This window comes from Rhopilema esculentum, chromosome 18 (assembly GCF_057945365.1).
Source record: "Rhopilema esculentum isolate cy_ngs chromosome 18, ASM5794536v1, whole genome shotgun sequence".
NCBI lineage: Eukaryota > Metazoa > Cnidaria > Scyphozoa > Rhizostomeae > Rhizostomatidae > Rhopilema > Rhopilema esculentum.
Genome location: NC_142832.1, coordinates 2533252 through 2551591, shown reverse-complemented (window position 1 = coordinate 2551591; position 18340 = coordinate 2533252). Strand labels below are relative to the sequence as shown.

Here is an 18340-nt window from a genome sequence, read left to right as displayed (position 1 = left end):
TGACATGCAGTTACGCTTCTACCGAAAAAACTTTAGGGAAAAAGACACAAGGCACAATTTTGTCTAAAGAGGGCCTGGATTTTTAGATTTAATGCCAATAACAAATCCTCAAATCATTAGCTTGTTTACCTTTGTTCATATAAAGTAATATCATATTTAACCAACGGAGCAACTACCTTTGCTTGACCCTGAAAATGCTTCGTTGCTGTTTTGTGTATAAGTTCAGCAAAAGTTTACTTGGAAATGGGGAAGGGCTGGTAGGATATTCCATATTATGAGCAAAAACGACTTGGTGAGAGTATCAAATATACATCAAACCCTCGGCCTACAACACTCAAATGTCTTAGTGTGATCTTTTGTGTCTTTTTAGACAAATTCAAAAGCAAGGCTGAAGTTAATAGTTTAACAGTCTTTGATCCTTGTATGGTGGTGAATGTTAGCCTGGCCCCCGCCCCTCTTTGTCGGAGGCCCTGGTTAGTCCTTTAGGCTGTCTGAATGGCTAGCAACTCCGCAATCTCGACAAACTTCCTGTTACTGCAAAAACACGCGATATTGCTTCAGGTGATCCTCGACCGTAAATTTCAACCTAAAATTTTTTCCTAACTTTTTGCTTTTTTCATTTTATAATGCCTAACGTGTTCTTCTTTCTTTGTGAAATGCACATACGGACCAAAAATGGGCCATAAATCGTGGTTTTTCAAAAAGCAATCACAAATATTTTCATTAGCAACGAAAAAGTTGGTTGCTAGGGTAGCTTCTCAAAGCTTTTCTACCAAGGAACATGATTAAATATTTTCTATTGAGTTGAATTTGTTCTAGTGTAGTAAATAGCACGACAAAGAGACACATTTTACACTGCTATTCTCATCAAACACTAATATAAAACGACAACGCCTAACTACACTCTATTTTCTACAAAGCGCAATCAAGGCTCGAAGTTAAGTGGCTCAATTTACATTTCCTTTTACCTACAGCATGACAATAAATAAATCTAAAAACACAGTGCGAGAAGGTAGGCATCAGAACAAGGTGAGCACTGTGCACTCGAAGTGTTCTACTCGAAGTTAAATAATAAGTACATAAATTAAAAAAGTAGATATCCTTTAAAGTATATGAAGCATATACCTTTTTTGGATATGAATTAATGTTGAACGAGTTGAATGACAGTTAAAGCGACCTAACAGAAATTGTGCAATTATTTGTTTGTACTATTTAAAAACTTGATCGCTAAATATCTCTACATTTCATATTTACATTCAATTAGTTTTTAATTATTTCTTCAAGGTTTCAGAATTGTATCGAGTCCTAAACATAATTCATAAAAATGGTAAAAACGACACACTGCGCTAATATTGATACATTAATTCCTGCTTGAATATCTCGATAACACCAATCTATAAACTTCATTTTAAAGGTCACATATTGAGGAAATACAAAAAACGAAAAAGGTATTAAAACTGAAAAAATTAGATTTTAATATTTTCTGCATATATAGCCAACAAAAACATTGCAGAATAGCCAAGGATGATAGCAATATTAACGATGATAAAATTCTTGATTGTCTCTTTCTTTGAAGTCGCACTTATTGTAACTTGCATGCCTGTTGCCTCAGGAAGCTGAAAGAGGAATATATCAATTTTGAGTGACTAGTCAAGAAAAGCAGTTGGAACTACTGTGTAAAGAAACGTTAAAGACATTGCTTCTATCAATGACTCAAAGCCAGAAACTTGAGTCCAGCATTGTCAAATTGAAGTTTGATCGCACATTGTTATTTGCAGTACTGCCACTAGACACTTTAAGGATTGACAAAGAGTAATCTAATATTGCTTACACTTTGAAAAAATGCAATACCGCACCAATGAAATTTGAGATTTGTTCACGTATGCTATTCTTAATGCAACAATACAAAAGAGGCAGAGGTCTTTTACAGGCTTGTTGAGTCGAGATCATAAGTCATTAGGCCCATAGGTCAAGTCAAGATCATAGGTCAAAAGCCAATAAGTCAAGTCGATATCATAAGGCTCATAATAGGTCAATTCGAGATCATAAGGATCATAGATCAAGTCCATATCATAAGGCCCATAAGTCAAGTCCAGATCATAGGTCAAAAGCCAATAAGTCAATTCGAGATCATAAGGCCCATAAGTCACGTCGAGATCATAAGGATCATAGGTCAAGTCGAAAGACCATAAGTCAAGTCGATATCATAAGGCTCATAATAGGTCAATTCGAGATCATAAGGCCCATAAGTCAAGTCGAGATCATAAGGATCATAGGTCAAGTCGAAAGACCATAAGTCAAGTCGAGATCATAGGTCGTAAGGCCCACAAGTCAAAAGTAACGACAAGATCAACAGGCCAGATCAACAAGGCCTATATTCTGTACACGTAACATGCACACAAAAACCACGAATAGCATTCATGATATTTTGGGAAGTAATCTTCTCATGCCCTCTTATATTAAGATGAAATGAAGTACAATTTATGTGCCAAGGCTAGGATAAAAATCGTTACCCCATTCAACAAATAAAGAGCTATAAACAAGAGCAATAAATGCCTTGTTTTAAATGCTGTGCCTTTTCATACAAAATATAATATCAATAATGTTTATATCTTGAACCAAATGTACAAATTATTGGTAGAGCAAAAAGTCTCAGGTACAGAAATTTCATTGTTTATACCAATACTCTCAAGTGTCCACTTAAAAAATCAGCCGGTTTTAAAATTTAGTCAAAAAAGATTTGCTTCAAGGAATGTATGTCTCAATATTATAAAGGCATCAGACTCTGTATAATCTGATATCTGATAATTTTATCTCAGAACTTAATGATAAAAGTGTTTTTGTTTGAAGTTTCATGAATGTATTAAATTCAGGAAATTTTTTGTCTTTCTCATCTTAAATGGCACCGGGGTGGACATAGCCCTTTACTCCTCTGATTATTGTCCTAGATCTGCTGTGGAGCATTCTACTGTAAGCAATTTACTTCACAATATGAATTTGTAGACTTTTATAGAATTGTTTAAAAAATAAAGTAGACTTTAGGCCTGTAAAGTCTAAATTTAATTTATCTTTTTATCTTCTATAGTTAAAAATGGAATTATTGTTAAAACTGGGCGTCGGACTACACTAAAATAATAGGCTTATATCACGAATATGTCTCAAAAGTTCTAAATCCCATACCATGTCCACAAGAGAAATATACAAAAACATTCCAGCTGCCAGGGCGTAGATCCACTTGACAATTTGGGTGGTGCTGCCAAGAACAGTTCCTATGACCATACCGATGTAGCACGTACATGCCGAAAGGAAATTGGCGATGATGGCTTGCTTGTACGACAAACCAGAGTTGAGCAAGATGGCAAAGTCACCTGAAATAAATCGTAAAATCACTTCGTTTACATAACATCAACTTAACATATAGTTCAAGAGCACCAGGAAACTAGAGAAACTAAAGAAGCATCTATATTTGGTGCAAAAGCGTATGTACTGCTTTTTTATGGGCAGCATGCCTTATATGGTAAAAAAGGGGTTCAAATATTGATATTATTTGTCAGAACAAAAAATTTTCAAGAAAAAGTCACTGAAAGCAACGTTTGGGCTGCAAAAGTGAAAAGAGTATATAGACTAGCATTTTGGTCGCTCAGCCAATCAAAGATTTGGATCTTATGCTATAAGCTACATTAGAGCTGCACAAGTCATAAACAGTGTTTTACATCCTCCACCAAAATGTTACTTACCTTTTGCCCTTCTGGGCTGAACAAATATTATGCTGGTGAAGATTCAGTGTATACATTATGATCCACCCTTCTAATGATATGCAGCATCAAGATGATAAACAGAAGTCATAACAGACAAATATATTTTACTGTCAACTGATATGTTATACAGCGCTGGATGCCCAATGGGCAGAGCTGTGTATAACCACATATATTATATTATCAAGTGAAGTATTTTTGACAAGTTTCTAACCAACGGTGCAGTGGTTGGCTCAAACTAGATTGTAACACTCAGCATAAACCAGTTTGAACTAGCAGCATTTGATTTACTGCCACTTTCTAACTCGCACTTATTTCATATGCCATAAATGTTCTATTGAGCCCTCCGTCTCCATTAGGCCCATTTCCCTGCATAATTCAACAACAAGTCATTTTTTTCTATTTTCAATACCTAAAAGTCATGAGCTATGTTTAGCAAAACTTATGTGCACAGCTCGGTCTAAATTCCATTAGCAGCACTTGAGACTAAAGCAAGCAGGAAGGGTTCCCCAAAAAAACCAAAAGTCATCATCACGCCTGTCCTGTCTCAGTTGATGTGAATCAGAGGATATTGCATCATGTGGGAAAAAGGAAAATAACTACCTGTTTGGCAAATATCATTTTAATAAATACGTTCTTGATGTTTTAATCCATTTTAATACATTTTAGAAATAGGTATCCCCTTCAAAAAGCCCTTTCTCCAATCAACCCCTCTACTCTAAGCCCTATTAACAACCTCCAGAATCAAATAATCCCCCTTCCTTAAAAGAGCTTTTAAATGATAGCATCATAGATAATGACTTAAAAAGGGAAAGGGTAAGAAAAGCAAAACTAGAAATCCAAGACAATAAAACAGGCTCGATGACTTACCTAGCTCGTGAGGAAGCTCTTCACAAAATATTGCTAAGCTTGTACTGATTCCTTCGACAATGTCATTTGTGAATGACACTCCAATTGCCAAGCCATCAATGAAGTTGTGCAGCCCATCTCCAAGAATAATCATCCACGCAACTGGTGCAACTCTTTCTAAAATGCTAAAACCCTTGTTTGAATCACCATCTTTGAAATACTCGCTAGCATTCTTTTTGTTTATGCAGTGATCTCCAGCCATGTTCAAACTATCAACGCCATGTTCATGCTGGCAATTTCTATCAGATACATGGACACTGTCAAGTGCATGGTCTTCGTGAACGTTGTCAGTGGCAACCAAATGACACAATTCTTTCCCTGGTGCCTCTTCATTAATACTCAGGTTTATACCATTTCTCGAAATTTTCCGTCGCTGCAAGAACAAATATTCAACTTTTTGAATAACTAAGAAAGATAATCAAAGTATATCAAGAAGAATCAAATTAGAAATAATTCCAACAAAAATAAATTTGGACTGAAACATTTCAGTATTTTGTACTTCTTTCCTAAATTCCATGATACATTTACAACTGTGTTTTTCTTTTCTGTATTCAACATGGAAAAAAGCATGGATCTCTATGCAAAACTAAAAAGAAATAAAGGCAATGAAAGTTTGAGGTTTTTCTCTTATTCCAGTATCCTGGAGATTTTAGAAGGAGAATTTAACCTTATCATTTTATCTGTCGCATTGTATGTTCCATCTAATTAATCTTTATGCAAAAAAAAGAAACAGAAAATTGCTTCACAATTTATCACATCAGGGTTTGGAGGCCACTAATTGATCTAAAGAACCCTTCATTTCAAATGAGGACCAGGCTGTTATGCTATTCTATACACAAAATCCTGTACAGCTCTGCGAATACGTCATCAGGCACTATATGACAGACCAGCCAAACAGCAATTTTCATAAAAAATGCCTAATAGGCAAAACTAAATACCTAATAGGTACATACAGGCACTGCAGAGCATGAGGCTGGCTCCTACTTGTTATAAAAAATGTAGAGAATCAGGAAATAGATCACCAGGCAAGCCTCTTTTTTATTTGGATTTAGTCCCCATATTTGACAACGCTCAGTGGCGAAGGAAATCAACTAAATCTGCAGATAATTTGATCAGTCTGTTTGAATGTTTTTAAACATTCCCACCAAATTGCTCATCTATAACCAATCTATCAGAATCAATTAAAAATCCCCCACAAAAATTAAAAGAAATGACCAAAGGTTAAAAATTGCTGCATTCATGGTTGCTAGGGTTCTTCCAGACCTTTAAATAAATAGAATAACTCTTACCCTCCATTCAGCAAACCGGATGTAAATCTTCATTATATTTTCTGTGACAAAGAAAAAGTAAATTCCACCAACGATAGTACTACATTTCCAAAAATATGTCTTGCCTCCATCAGCACCCATGCCAAATGCCTGAAATAATACACAGGCATCAAAATCAAAAAAGTAAATGGAAGATAAAGACTTCTATACAAAAAGAAAAATGATGAAAAGAAGTCAATTCAAAATAATCTCTTTTATTCAAACAATTTTACAATAGGGGCAAAAAAGTACTTTTCTGAATCAAAAAGCTTGTAGTTGAAAAGATTCGAGCATGCAAATCAGGCTATCCTGGAAAAGGCATGCGATCGCACGCACACACCTTGGCACATCCCTCGTTTTCCCAAGAAATGCATTTCATCCTTGGCCTTATCAAGGCTATGAGTTAGCACATTAGGTAACACACCTAGGGCACCCAGAGCATGTTTTATGGAGCATCTACTGAGGGCCAAAGTAGTGATCGCCACTTTACCGATTGGGGCCAGACTGTGCCTGATCGGCATTCAGCAAAATTCACATCAAAACTTACATTAGGTATAAGATGAAAAACGCCACTTCCTCCTAAAACTCCAACTGCCAGTGACACCATGAATAGAAGAAGCTTCTTGTAAAGTGCTTTGTTCATTAAAGGGACAATGAATGCACCCAACATTGAAGCCAAGCTGATAATTGTAACTGACAAGATTCCAAAGCCCCATGCTGAAATGAAAATGAAGATTTTTCAGAAACCCTCAACACAGAGACACTTTCCATTTATAAATAGCCATGGCAAAAAATAGATTAGGGACAAAGGTTTACATAATAAATCATTGTTGCAAATCTTAGATCCACTGCTTTCTGCCTTTTTTGAAAAATCCTTAGCCTACATCTGAATGAAGCTCTTTAAATTTTACCAATCTGAATTAAGTTCTGATAGCGATAATGACAAGGAAACTAACTTTAGAACATTTCATAAATTAAAAAAAAATGCATGTAGTGCTTGGGTTAAAATCTCTTGCACAGGACTTTCTGTTCCATAAATTAAGATAGAGTCTCTAAAATCTCAACCTCAACTTTATTTTATTCACGTGCAAAATTGACTCTAAATAGAGGACTATGCTTATAAAACCTGGCATGCTCTTATAATTTCTAAATATTGTAATAAATTTTGATTATTGTAGGTGAGATGGAGGTTAATTTGAAAATCATGAAGTGATTACCTTTCATGGGCTTTATAATAGATTAAGTCTACTTAATATAATTGCATCATTTTTCAGCAATCTAACCCTGAGTGCCTCCTGCCAGAGGACCATTATTGTTTAAGAAGGACAAAGATCCAAAACCACGAAGCCATACCAGGCTCTTAACAGAGTAAATATACTAGATTTTGTGTTATACAATATAATGATATAATCACTATGAAAATAAATAAATTGTACCAGGAATAAATAATTGATTTAATGAATAACAACACTTTTAGCCTAGCCCGTTATTAAGTAAAATTGAAAAGCGATGATAGAACTAAAAAACATTAAAGGAATGTGGGATTCGACAGATGGAATAGAACGACAGATAGAAGAGCATGCAAAGCAACAAACATAATAATAAAAGTTAGCAGAGTGTCTGCCTAAGCTTCAATTGTTTCAAAATTTGCACTAAACAATTTGCTGATGATCCTCTTTTTCTTTTTGAACTTGAAGGCATTTTTAAAAACTCAGTGGGCAGCAAAAACTTGCACTTCAACGAGGTAGCTTGTGGGCCCAAACACCCATTTACATAGCACCTGCAAACATTTGCTCTATGTTCATCAAGCAAAAGAGCATCAACATGATACCTTTTTATGTGCAAACAAACTGTAGCAAGTCACTTTGGTGCTGGTATTGTGTTCAACAGTTAACTTCAAACATGAAGTACAACAAGAGAGTTGAAAATAGTCTTACCAACCTTTACCACTTTCAACTTTGCGTCTTGGCTTGTCTGAAAGCTCAACATCATCCATAGCATTACATGGTTTTTCAATGATTTGCTGCAGCAAACTTGGGCATATTTTTTCAAATTTTGCTTTGTTCAGATACCTTTCTTTCTGGTAACCATTGGAGTTAAAAACTTCATCTGGTGTCAAGCACTAGAAAATGACATTTGAGCAGAGGTAAGTTGACTTAAATGTAGCAAATAAGAAACACCACAATACTCCGAGAATAAGTTGACTTGATTGAGTATTCAAGGTAGAAATTAACATTGAGGTGTCTAAGGGTCTATGTTGCCTATGCTTTGTTTTGCTTATGCCAATATTAAAAATAAAACTTTCAGTAATATTTGAGAGCTATTCTTGCTAATAAGGAAGATAAACACTTGGAAAATACCGGCAATCACAATTAACAGCACGATAGTTGGTACCAAATTCAAGTCAACGACAAACTCCCAAACTTGAGGGATGACGATTTTCACTAAAGCAAAACAATTTTTAGAGAGTGATACATAAAAAATAGAATTTCCACCAAAGGTCTGCGTCATTTCGATGGAATGAGTTGCCAAACTTAATTGATCCGGATTTATAAAGTTGAAAAACTTAAGTTTACACTTAAGTTTAGCGTAAACATAGAATTTTGTGCTCGTGTACCTTTCTGCAACTACGATCTTCTACTTCAATTACATCTTTACCACTTAGCGCGTCGATAAGTGTTTTAAGTTCACTTCTAGTAAGGCTTCCATTCGTAGCAAAATGTTTATAAACAAAATCAACACCACAGCTTGGGACAATGCTCTTTCGTGAACGGGACAGCTCACTATTCGGACTTGGTGGGCCTAATTCCAAAAGGCTGTTGGTACGAGCAGCTACGATTCCATGACAGATAAAAAGTAATGATGCACTAAGCAAGTTTAATAAAAACATCTTGACAACAGCACTATTCTCGTCACGTTTTGTTTGAGTCTGTTTGCCACGCAGAACGTTTACGCTTGGTACAACTCCATCAACACCCGATTCCCCAACAAAACCTTGGCCTCGTTTGCAACATCTCTCACGCATGTGTGGAAAGAGAAACCCGAAAAGCTGCACGTTCACAATCGTGTAAGTGGAAGTGGGTTCTGAAAAGACAAAAGGGTCAAAAAACTGATATTGGGGTCATAACTTACTTTTGAAATACACGATAAACGCACAGTCCTCAAACTCCTTCTTTTGGTAGTGCATATTTTTGCCTCTTCGTTCAAGGAATGTGGATGCGGATGAAATGGAAGAGCACTGAGCAAGAATGACTTTGGGTATGGTTAAGATCTCAAATTTCGAGCATCAAATGACAGATCAAGTACTGAATAGATATCCGCAGTGGCTGTAGTAACTACAGGCATTGTGTTTGTAGTATCTACAGGTTAACCGATATGAACATTGGACTTAATTAAATCTGTTACTTAGCAAGAAATGTGAATTAGCATTACTCAAAGTGTGAGATGATTGCTGAAAGCAAATTTCGAAATGAATGCCTTCTGTTTTACCACAGAAAGAATTGGTTTCCGGTAGCAGATGAATGCAACAATATTATATCATACCTCAGCAATAAAATGAGGGGGCAACAGCCCCCCAGCCCCTCCCGCCGAGATATTCCAATGCCGTGCCGACACCCCTGCCAATAAAAACAAGCTACATGCAGAATATTGTCACGATCGATAATCTCCAAAAAGAAAAGTTTTTTTTAAAAGAATTTAAGAATATCTATTAAATACTATCCAGCGGGTTGGCGATTTAGTACATACATTGTCCCTAACCATGTACTTTCCTTTTTTTCTGTTTCTAATCACATTTTTCACTCTATCTTACCTTCAGTTCTTTTTTAAATATACATTGGATATAATTATTACTAAACTTTCTCAAGATAAAAAATTATTTTTAGCATATCGACATTTTACCATATATATCATGCTATTAACTTGTAACTTTATTGAAATGTTCAGCTTTATTTGATACAAATACGTCACAAAGGCATATGGATCAAAATCTCTTTAGAGTTATTTTCATAAAATTCTCAAAACGTCAGCATTTTTTTAGTTACAAATAAATTATGATGTAACTTCCAACAATCTAATTCTATCTTAATGTTTTTTCTTTTTAAATATAGCATCTTTAAACGAGAGAACAGGGTTGGCGAAACATATTTGAAAGTGGAGGGGCCAAAAATCAAGGTTTTGAAAGTGTTAGGAAAGGCCGCCACCATGGTTGGAGGCAAGAAAATTTTTAGAGATATGGTATCTAAGGAATGACCAGAAACTGTATCTGAAATGAATTTTGACTGAAGGAAAATCCGAGGAAATATTTTCCAGCTTCCTTTTATCAATGTGTTGTAGAAAATAGCGTTTTGTTACTGTTGACGTAAGATCACGTGATCAAGGGAGGTAGGGAGTAAGAGTTTGAGAGAGTCACACGCGTTTTTTAGAAAAAGGATTCGAGTTAAGTTCGGCCATCGTTTTTAAATCGATATAGTTGGAAACGGGTTCTGCAACATAGGTAGAACATCCAGATTATGTTTGAGATTGTGGCCCTTCAAGCCGTTTAATCACACGAACTTTTTGAGCATAATAATTGGCAAGTCAGAGTGACTTAGGCCAGCATTTTCCCCACATGTATCGCATAATTTCTTTTATTGTAATGTTTACATGTAATAGGAGAGGTCCTGCAAATTTTTGGAATAGCCGTTTAATTTTAGCTCTTAATCCAGCTTTTTTAGATTTAAAAAGGAGCAAACATGAAATGGAGGTGAAAGATAAATGAATCACGGTTTAACAAAAACATTAACATTGAAATATCAACAGAAGCACTGTCAACTAAAAATGATAGATTGAGCAAAAAGGGTCTGAATTTGAAAACTTTCAAACTGGACTGGTCAAAACGAGTTTTGATAGAATTTATAATAACGTCTAGATTTTTTTCCTTAGTAGGAATGGATTATTGATACAATAAATTTTGAAGCTTTCTCGATGATCTGCCGATTCTTCATTTCTCATATTCTCAAAAATTTTCTTTCCAGCAGTTTTTTCCTTTGAAAGCTGATTTCTCTATTTTGTAACGATTTTGAGAAACTTTCCGTCAACAAATAGATTTTTGGAGCCAAGTTTAGGCCATAGGAAAAACAAGACCCCATCATTTGGTGCAGGCACCGAGTTATTCTGAATCGAGTTTCTCGAATTATTTCATTAGCCAAGCTGTTACTCGCTGTACAACTTGGACAATTACAGATTTTTTTGACCAAATTCCCATTTTCAATTTTCTTCTTTGGTAAATACATAGTTACCAAGCTTAAGCTAAATTCATATCTAAGAAAATACTAAGCACAGTTACTTACAGAATGGTAGACTAGATTTCTTTCCACTTTTGCCTAAAAAAATCATTTTGCTCTGCAAAAAAGCGGAGGGGCCATGGTCCTTCCAGCCCCCTGTTTCGCCGGCCCTGGAGAATAACAGCAAATGACGAGGCAGTGAGGCAATGCACTGTCAGAAATGAGTTTTTTCCCCAACCATCACGCAACTACCCTTTTTTCCCCAACCCTCACGCAACTTCCACCACAGATGCTAAATATCAAGTAGATTTTGTTCCGGGAGCTGTTGGCTAAGATTCAATTACTCAAAAAGATAATGCTGATGAATAAATTTGACGCTAAAGAGATGGGCAATGATGGAAGATTTCTGCTTCGAGAGACAATCAAGATATTGGTTCCGAAAGAAGAAGATAGAAAATATATACCCAGTTGTGGATCGGAACCTCATTCTGACATTTTATACTTTGAGGAGTGTCAGACAGAAAAAGCTTTAAGTGTGTTGTAAAATGTTTAATTTTTCAAAGCCATTTTCAAATTATGCACCGCCAAAAAATTGTTCACATTTTTCAAGCAGAGGTACACTAAAAAGGAGATTGAGGATCTCAACCTGAAGAAAACTATGCAATCTGCAATGTTTTGCTACTGACATCAAATCAAGGTCGACCAGTTGCAAAGAAATTAAGGCAACTGTAAATTTTAATCATAATATCTTCATCTGATAAGATCTACAGACAAAATGAAGAAACAACAAGTTATGTCCAGGCAACAATAGCGTTTTCAGTTTTCTTTGCTCTTTTTTCTCAAGGCTCTGGCGCGAACTTTCATCATCATGCTGAAAGCATTTATCTGGGTAAAGAAGTAAGGCAAAAGACCGGCAACTGAAGCCTGTATCTCATGAAAGAAGTAACCATGGCTCCGATCAGCATTTCCAAGTGTACCAAGTGCGGCTTTAACATAAGCAGTTGGCTCGGGTACAAACAGACTAGGCTTCATGGCTGCCAATTTCGTTGCAACGAAGAAAGGACAAAGACTCTGAAAGAAAATAGACCACATATAATGAAGTATAGTGTTGGTATTAAAACACAGGGGCGGAAATTCAGGCTTTCGTTTGGGGGGGGGGGGGGGCTGAGGCCCACCATTTTCCGTCAATATAACGTCTTGGATAAAAAATTTCGGGTTTTCGTTGGACAATTGACAAAACTAGTAGAGAAAGCCCAAAAATTCCGACGAGAACGCTGATTCGGGGGGCCTGAGTCCCCAATGCCCCATATTTTCTACCACTGCTAAAACATGTTACGTAACAAAAAAAAGTATATCGGTCTCGAGAAGAGCATGATGTATTAAGTGTTGACCGAAATTTAGGCATTTTCCGATTACGATGACATCTGGGGCTACTTTTCGTTACTCCTTCAACTTTTGGCCCATTAATAAAAGCTGAAAATTTTGTCCATGACAATGGTATTTACAAAAACTTTAAACTTTTTACTCTGAATGGGTGCCCCATGAATAGTGAGGTCTACTAACTAGCATTGATGTGAAGGTTCTTATCAAAATGCTTTCGATTAGTCCCTTGATAATTTTAAATGTTACATTATTCCAGGGCCTAACTTATTGATAAACATTGCTATTATTCCTTCGAATAGGTTAAGCATGAACCAAGCAAAATCGGACCTAAATATGGGCATTATAGGGTTCCTAAACAACACATCTTGTAAAAAGCTGGGGCTGTTTAGAGAGCATACTGTTTACTATATTGAAGATTTATTTATGAAACCTTTAAGGGTGTCAAATTGATAACTTGACATTTAAAAATAATGACAGTTAGGAAAGAACGCAGTAAGAGGAAAATTAAAAATCTATACTCTGTAAACATAAACCAGCCATAAATCGATCGTATTAAAAGAAAAAAGGTTTTTATTCAAAGTACAGTGCCTCACCTGGCAGATAATACCTTTACAGCGATACTCAGTCTGCAATGCACGACCAAAGAAGTCCATAAATGCCTGAAAAAGATACAAAGACGTTGTAATCTAACCACGTATACGCAACAGCAGGCACTGCAGGATTCAAGAGTGATATGACAAACATGTTTCAAACTTAACAGTGTTGTAGGAAAATGACGAAATACTATGAGAAAAATAGTGGGGGACAGTGGTGGTTTTAAGGGGGGGGGGGGGTCCAGAGGGCCATGGCTCCAAGCCACACGCTTATGGTAGCCAAAAGGGGCCCCACACCTAATAAAAAAGATAGAAATTGTAAAGAACAAGGGGCCCTGCATATGTTCTTGGCCCCGGGCCCTGCAGGCCTCAAATCTTATAAAATTATACTTGGATTTATCTCATGCATTTCTAGAGGACATCAGTGGCGTCACCAGCCAGAAAAAATTGGGGTGGACAAAAAAAACGTTGGAAACGCCTTCTTTAGTATTTTTTATTTATTTCTAAGTTTCTTAAGCAGCATTTCTCGTCATGGGGGCTTTTTCAATCAACCACCCCTAGAAAGGTTTTTCAACGGATTTTGAGTAATCTTATCACAGTGCAATAAAAACCATACAAAAATTAATAAAATATAAATAAGTAAGAAAAATATGGGAAATAAAGAAACAAGAAAAAACAAACAAAATTTCTTTAATTGGATTTCAAAGTATTAACCAAACAGATATCGTTTAACTTTAGATAGCCATACCTTACTGGATGAATACTCAGAGAGCAATGGAATTGGAACATTGGCTGACGCAGAAGAAACCATTATCACAATTCCTTTCTTCCTGTAAAAGGCAAAAGGAAAGGGCCTAGTAAGATGTCATACAAAGCAAAGTGCCCTATAGCAACACTGACCTCTAATTAAAGCTAAAATATTAAGGATTTTGACACTCGAGTACATGAAAAGACCATTTACAAGTGACACCCAAAAACATATTATTTGGTAATCCTTGACTTGCGCTGAAAATGATTGAAAAGAAAGTACAGATTGAATAACAGAACTGAAATGCAGTACTTGTTGCATCAACTTTTGCCATTCTAATCCATTTTTATGTTGGCAAACCAGTTGTTATTCTAGGTTTTCTTCTGGTGCATTTTTATGAAATGGGGTTGGGTAAATTTGATTCTTTGTTGTTCAGTATGACATGGCCGAACCATTTCAATCTCCTTCATTTAATTCCAGGAAGAAGTTACTCGTGATTTTACTGTTTTTTGTGATACTTTGGCTTTAAAAATTCTTATTTGTTCTATGTGCAGTGTACAGTATTTCAAGAATCATTGTTATCAATAAATTCATCTTATTCACATGAATTGTTTCAATAGCCTGTGAAGATTGACTGACAATGATAGATGATGACATATGTACGGGCTTGTTTTATTATGGAACATAAAGAAAAGGGACGAAATGGCACAAAGTGGTGGTTTGGTTGCACCACCTTTCGGGCCTTGAAACTTTGCATGTTAGATAATCAATAATTAAAATCCTTAAATTGACTTTCATATAAAGGTGGAGGCATCTACTTAAGAACATTTTTCATAGTAATTAACTACACTGCCCAGGTTACTCAGGGATACTTTGAAAGGAATACTTTGAAAGGGAGCCATTGACCGTCACCAAAGAGATTGTAACAAGTGGATTTGAAAGAAAAAGGAATAAAATCACCTTTCAACCATGCCCTTGAGAACAAAATGTGTCATCTAAAATAGGAAAAAGAGGCAACTTAAGGTCAAGGCAAATTAACTTTACCAACAAAGGGAACATAAAAACAGCCACCTAAAATTTATTGCCAGGATGGGTGAATGTACTAACAAAAAAAAGCATCTGCATAATTGATAATATAATATAAGGATGATATAAATTGGCTAGATTGTGCAAATATGCAGGAGTCATCCAAATGTTGGCAGCATGTCTTTAAATGGAAAAGACATTATCAAATAGACATTTATAATGTAAAGCCCTAATAAATAATATTTGAAAGCAATAACAAGTTAGTTACGATAAACTATTTTTAACTTGTAACACCACACAAACACACTGGGCAGACAACATAACGAGACAAAACTTCACAAACCTTGACTGCCGACAGAATATTAACATAGACCATTTTCTCAACAGTATCAGCGGATACCTCAGCGAAATATTCTGGATGCTCGTATGACATTCCAACATTATTAACTGAAATGAAGAAACAGCTTAACATTACAACAAAGAAAGGTTTGTACTTGGAAATCAAATGATAATACTATGGTACTTGAAATAAAAACAATAAACATACTTGATATTAAATATCAATCAATAAACTTACCAAGAACTCCTATTTGAAGTCCAGAAAGTGCCTCTTGAATTACTTCATACCCTTTTGGGTTTCCAAAATCATAAGCAACTGTCTTTGTCTCTGTGCCACAGGCTTCCTCTATAGAAATAAAATCATCAAGTGGAATATCACAATAATGGCATTAAATACTATACTTCCATTGTTATTTATGGATTATTCAAAGAATATTCAGTGAGCCCTTTCAAACCTGTGGTGAGATATGTCCCACCTAGTTTTATTGGATACAAGGGCAAAGAGGACATTTATCATTAACAAAATCCTGCAAACTCAGTATATAGTCAAGAGTTGAGAATAGCTTCTAGTAGTTTTTGATAAGGCATGTACAAGCAAGCTAGCGAAACAAAACAACAAACAGCAGGAAACAAATGTTTTTGCTCTGATGAAGCCCCGTATGCCAGGGCGAAATATTAGCATTTTACTGATTTACATGTATTTATTGTTGTTTATTCTTGGCGTATTGCGGTGTTTCATATTTGCTACATCAGCAGAAACAAAGTTGGCTGTAAATTGGCTGTACAATGAAAAATGTATTTTATTGGCCTTGCCCGCCCCTGTCCTGCCATTTTTGACAGAGAACCAGACAGCACATTTGTTCCAGATGAATTCCTGGAACCTGGGGCTAACAAAAACCTGAGCAACAATGTACAGTATCATTGACTGATGAATCAACTTCCCTTTCAGAATGCAATCTTCTTTACAAACAAGCATACTGCATGATAAAAAGCTCCAAAACTGTAAAAAAGCAAAGTAACCAAATACCATACTTATTTCTGAAGCAACTTTATCCAACTTGTCTTGAGATCTACTAATCAGCACCGTTTTTACACCTAGCCTTGCAAGCTAAAAAGAAAGTTATTTTATCAATTTCTATCAAAACAGCACACTGCAAATTTCAGGTTTTTTTTGCAACATAACAACCACAAGGGCAATAACCCCCTTTAGCTCTAACATTATCCTTTACTGTATTAAACATTTCATTTAATCCTTTAAACAAGACACTATTTTTTTTAAATTATCTGTTATATGTGTGGTAATTTTAACATAAAAATTTAGAATTAGTTTCTTATAGCATACAGACACATACCTCCATTGCATATGCTTTGCCTATTCCATCTGTGGCACCTGTTACGACTGCAAAGCAAAATATTTATAAAAGATAATGAAATCTACAGCCAGTCATAAAAAACCAGGAAGCAAACACCCACCCGTGAAAAATCTTGTAGGATCCTATCTTGAAAAGAATCTTGAAAAGAATAAAAGCAATCCTTAAAAGATCTTAATAGGGTCTTGTATTTCCTGGATCTAGGATCCTGTATAGGATCTGTGTAGGATCCTGTATAGAGTCTGTTCAGGGACCTGACCTGACCAGATGGTAGTTCTAGAAGTAGATATTTTTAGAAGTAGATCTTTATCTGCTTATCTTACGGATATCACCACACCCACCAGGCCTCACACCATCAATGTCAGATTAAGTTGTAGCAGGGGCCACTCTGGTCTGCATTCCTTTTCAGGAAAGGCAGCAAATACTGAAACATAAGAAACATACTAATTTTCCTCAGGGTGGGTTGGTAGAAGAATTTCCATTTTAAGAAGCATTTTCCCACAAGGTTGCTTTTATATGTAAGGGGCTCTTTTTATGGAGCACATATGGGCTCTTTTTCAGGGGATTATAAAGTTTTGCCAAAATAAAAACTTTTTTCTTTAAATATGACTAGACACTTTTGACTGACAGAAGCTTTAACTGTTTGGTTTTAAAACTGATTACATGTATCCAGATTTTGAACAACTTCCTAAGTGTTTAGAATTGTTGCATTTTTTCTATTCTATTCTTGATTTTTGGGAATAAGCCCTAGTGAGCCTGATCTCTCTATAATATGTGGACTAGCTCAGTAGTTTGGTGCTAGAATTTAGGCATGGAAATATATTTTGGGATTCAGGTGGCAACTGAATATCAATCATAAGGATAACTAATTCAAACAATTAAGATTAATAATCAGAAGTTTGAGTTTGAGTTCAGAATATTCTATTCAGGGGTTCGATTTTTGGAATTTACTGGTATTTTTCTATATTCATAGTTCGTAGTTTTGGGCTCAGATTATTCCAAGAACAATAAACGATACCTCTTTTCACGCCTTAATTTTTTTACTCTTTTACTTTTGCTGCAGCAAGATGTGACATATCACAAAAGGTGAATGAAGTATTTTGTACTTTTGGACCTGTCATGCGATACCATACGATGGTAGTACCACAATGGTGCTTATAGCATGTTGTGAGCCATGGCCTAGAAATAGTGTTGCAAAACTCTAAACTGCTTTATTGAAATCCTTTGTTGCTTATATATAATACTAGAAGCTTCAAGGACATTGCAACTGTCTTGTCACACATATGCGGAACAAATTTTGCTCCAAAAAATAGGTCACACTCACCGGCCCATTCTCCGTAGGACTTGATGTTTATTTTCAGACCTAATCGTGGCAGAAAATACGATCTGATGAATCTCCAAAGAAGGAAAAGGAGCTTTGCAACAATGTAACCAGCGCAAAGTTTTCCAATCAATTCCCACATGGTTGTCTTTCACGATATTCGCTACCAAGTGTCCTTCAGCTTCGTCGGAGGCCCAGGAAAGAAAGCGCCTACGCAGATGCAGGGCGTTTACTTCACAGCAGACCCTCACAAAAATCTATTTTTAGAATTTTTGAAATTTTTTCCCATAACTTGAAAAAGCATCATGAAATACCCCTAAACCTG

At 35.8% G+C, this 18340-nt stretch overlaps 2 protein-coding genes across 2 annotated transcripts; both read right to left on the bottom strand.

Annotated features, from left to right (window-relative positions):
- Positions 1-848: 848 nt before the first annotated feature.
- Positions 849-9011, bottom strand: LOC135680830 (metal cation symporter ZIP8). Its single transcript, XM_065195032.2, has 7 exons — positions 8589-9011; positions 7913-8093; positions 6519-6688; positions 5954-6082; positions 4626-5037; positions 3181-3368; positions 849-1616 (listed from the first exon to the last, which is right to left on the bottom strand). The coding sequence occupies exons 1-7, from the start codon at positions 8994-8996 to the stop codon at positions 1467-1469; spliced, it is 1638 nt and encodes a 545-aa protein (XP_065051104.2). The 5' UTR covers positions 8997-9011; the 3' UTR covers positions 849-1466.
- A 2865-nt stretch (positions 9012-11876) lies between these two features.
- Positions 11877-18230, bottom strand: LOC135680928 (very-long-chain 3-oxoacyl-CoA reductase). The gene is made up of 9 exons (XM_065195170.2): positions 18019-18230; positions 16677-16723; positions 16357-16432; positions 15563-15670; positions 15329-15432; positions 14920-14954; positions 13960-14041; positions 13212-13277; positions 11877-12306 (listed from the first exon to the last, which is right to left on the bottom strand). Exons 1-9 carry the CDS (start codon positions 18155-18157, stop codon positions 12052-12054), a joined length of 912 nt encoding a protein of 303 aa, XP_065051242.2. The 5' UTR covers positions 18158-18230; the 3' UTR covers positions 11877-12051.
- Between the last annotated feature and the right edge of the window lie 110 nt (positions 18231-18340).

Excerpts from the sequence above, each read along its gene's own strand:
- LOC135680928 (XM_065195170.2), bottom strand. The coding sequence starts at position 18,157 with ATGTGGGAATTGATTGGAAAACTTTGCGCTGGTTACATTGTTGCAAAG. Across the intron at positions 14,042-14,919 it reads CTCAAGGGCATGGTTGAAAG|GAAGAAAGGAATTGTGATAA; the intron begins GTGATTTTATTC and ends TGCCTTTTACAG. Across the intron at positions 13,278-13,959 it reads CTGAGTATTCATCCAGTAAG|GCATTTATGGACTTCTTTGG; the intron begins GTATGGCTATCT and ends TATCTTTTTCAG.
- LOC135680830 (XM_065195032.2), bottom strand. The coding sequence starts at position 8,996 with ATGCGTGAGAGATGTTGCAAACGAGGCCAAGGTTTTGTTGGGGAATCG. Across the intron at positions 8,094-8,588 it reads AAGATCGTAGTTGCAGAAAG|TGCTTGACACCAGATGAAGT; the intron begins GTACACGAGCAC and ends GTCATTTTCTAG. Across the intron at positions 1,617-3,180 it reads ATATTTCTCTTGTGGACATG|CTTCCTGAGGCAACAGGCAT; the intron begins GTATGGGATTTA and ends TTCCTCTTTCAG.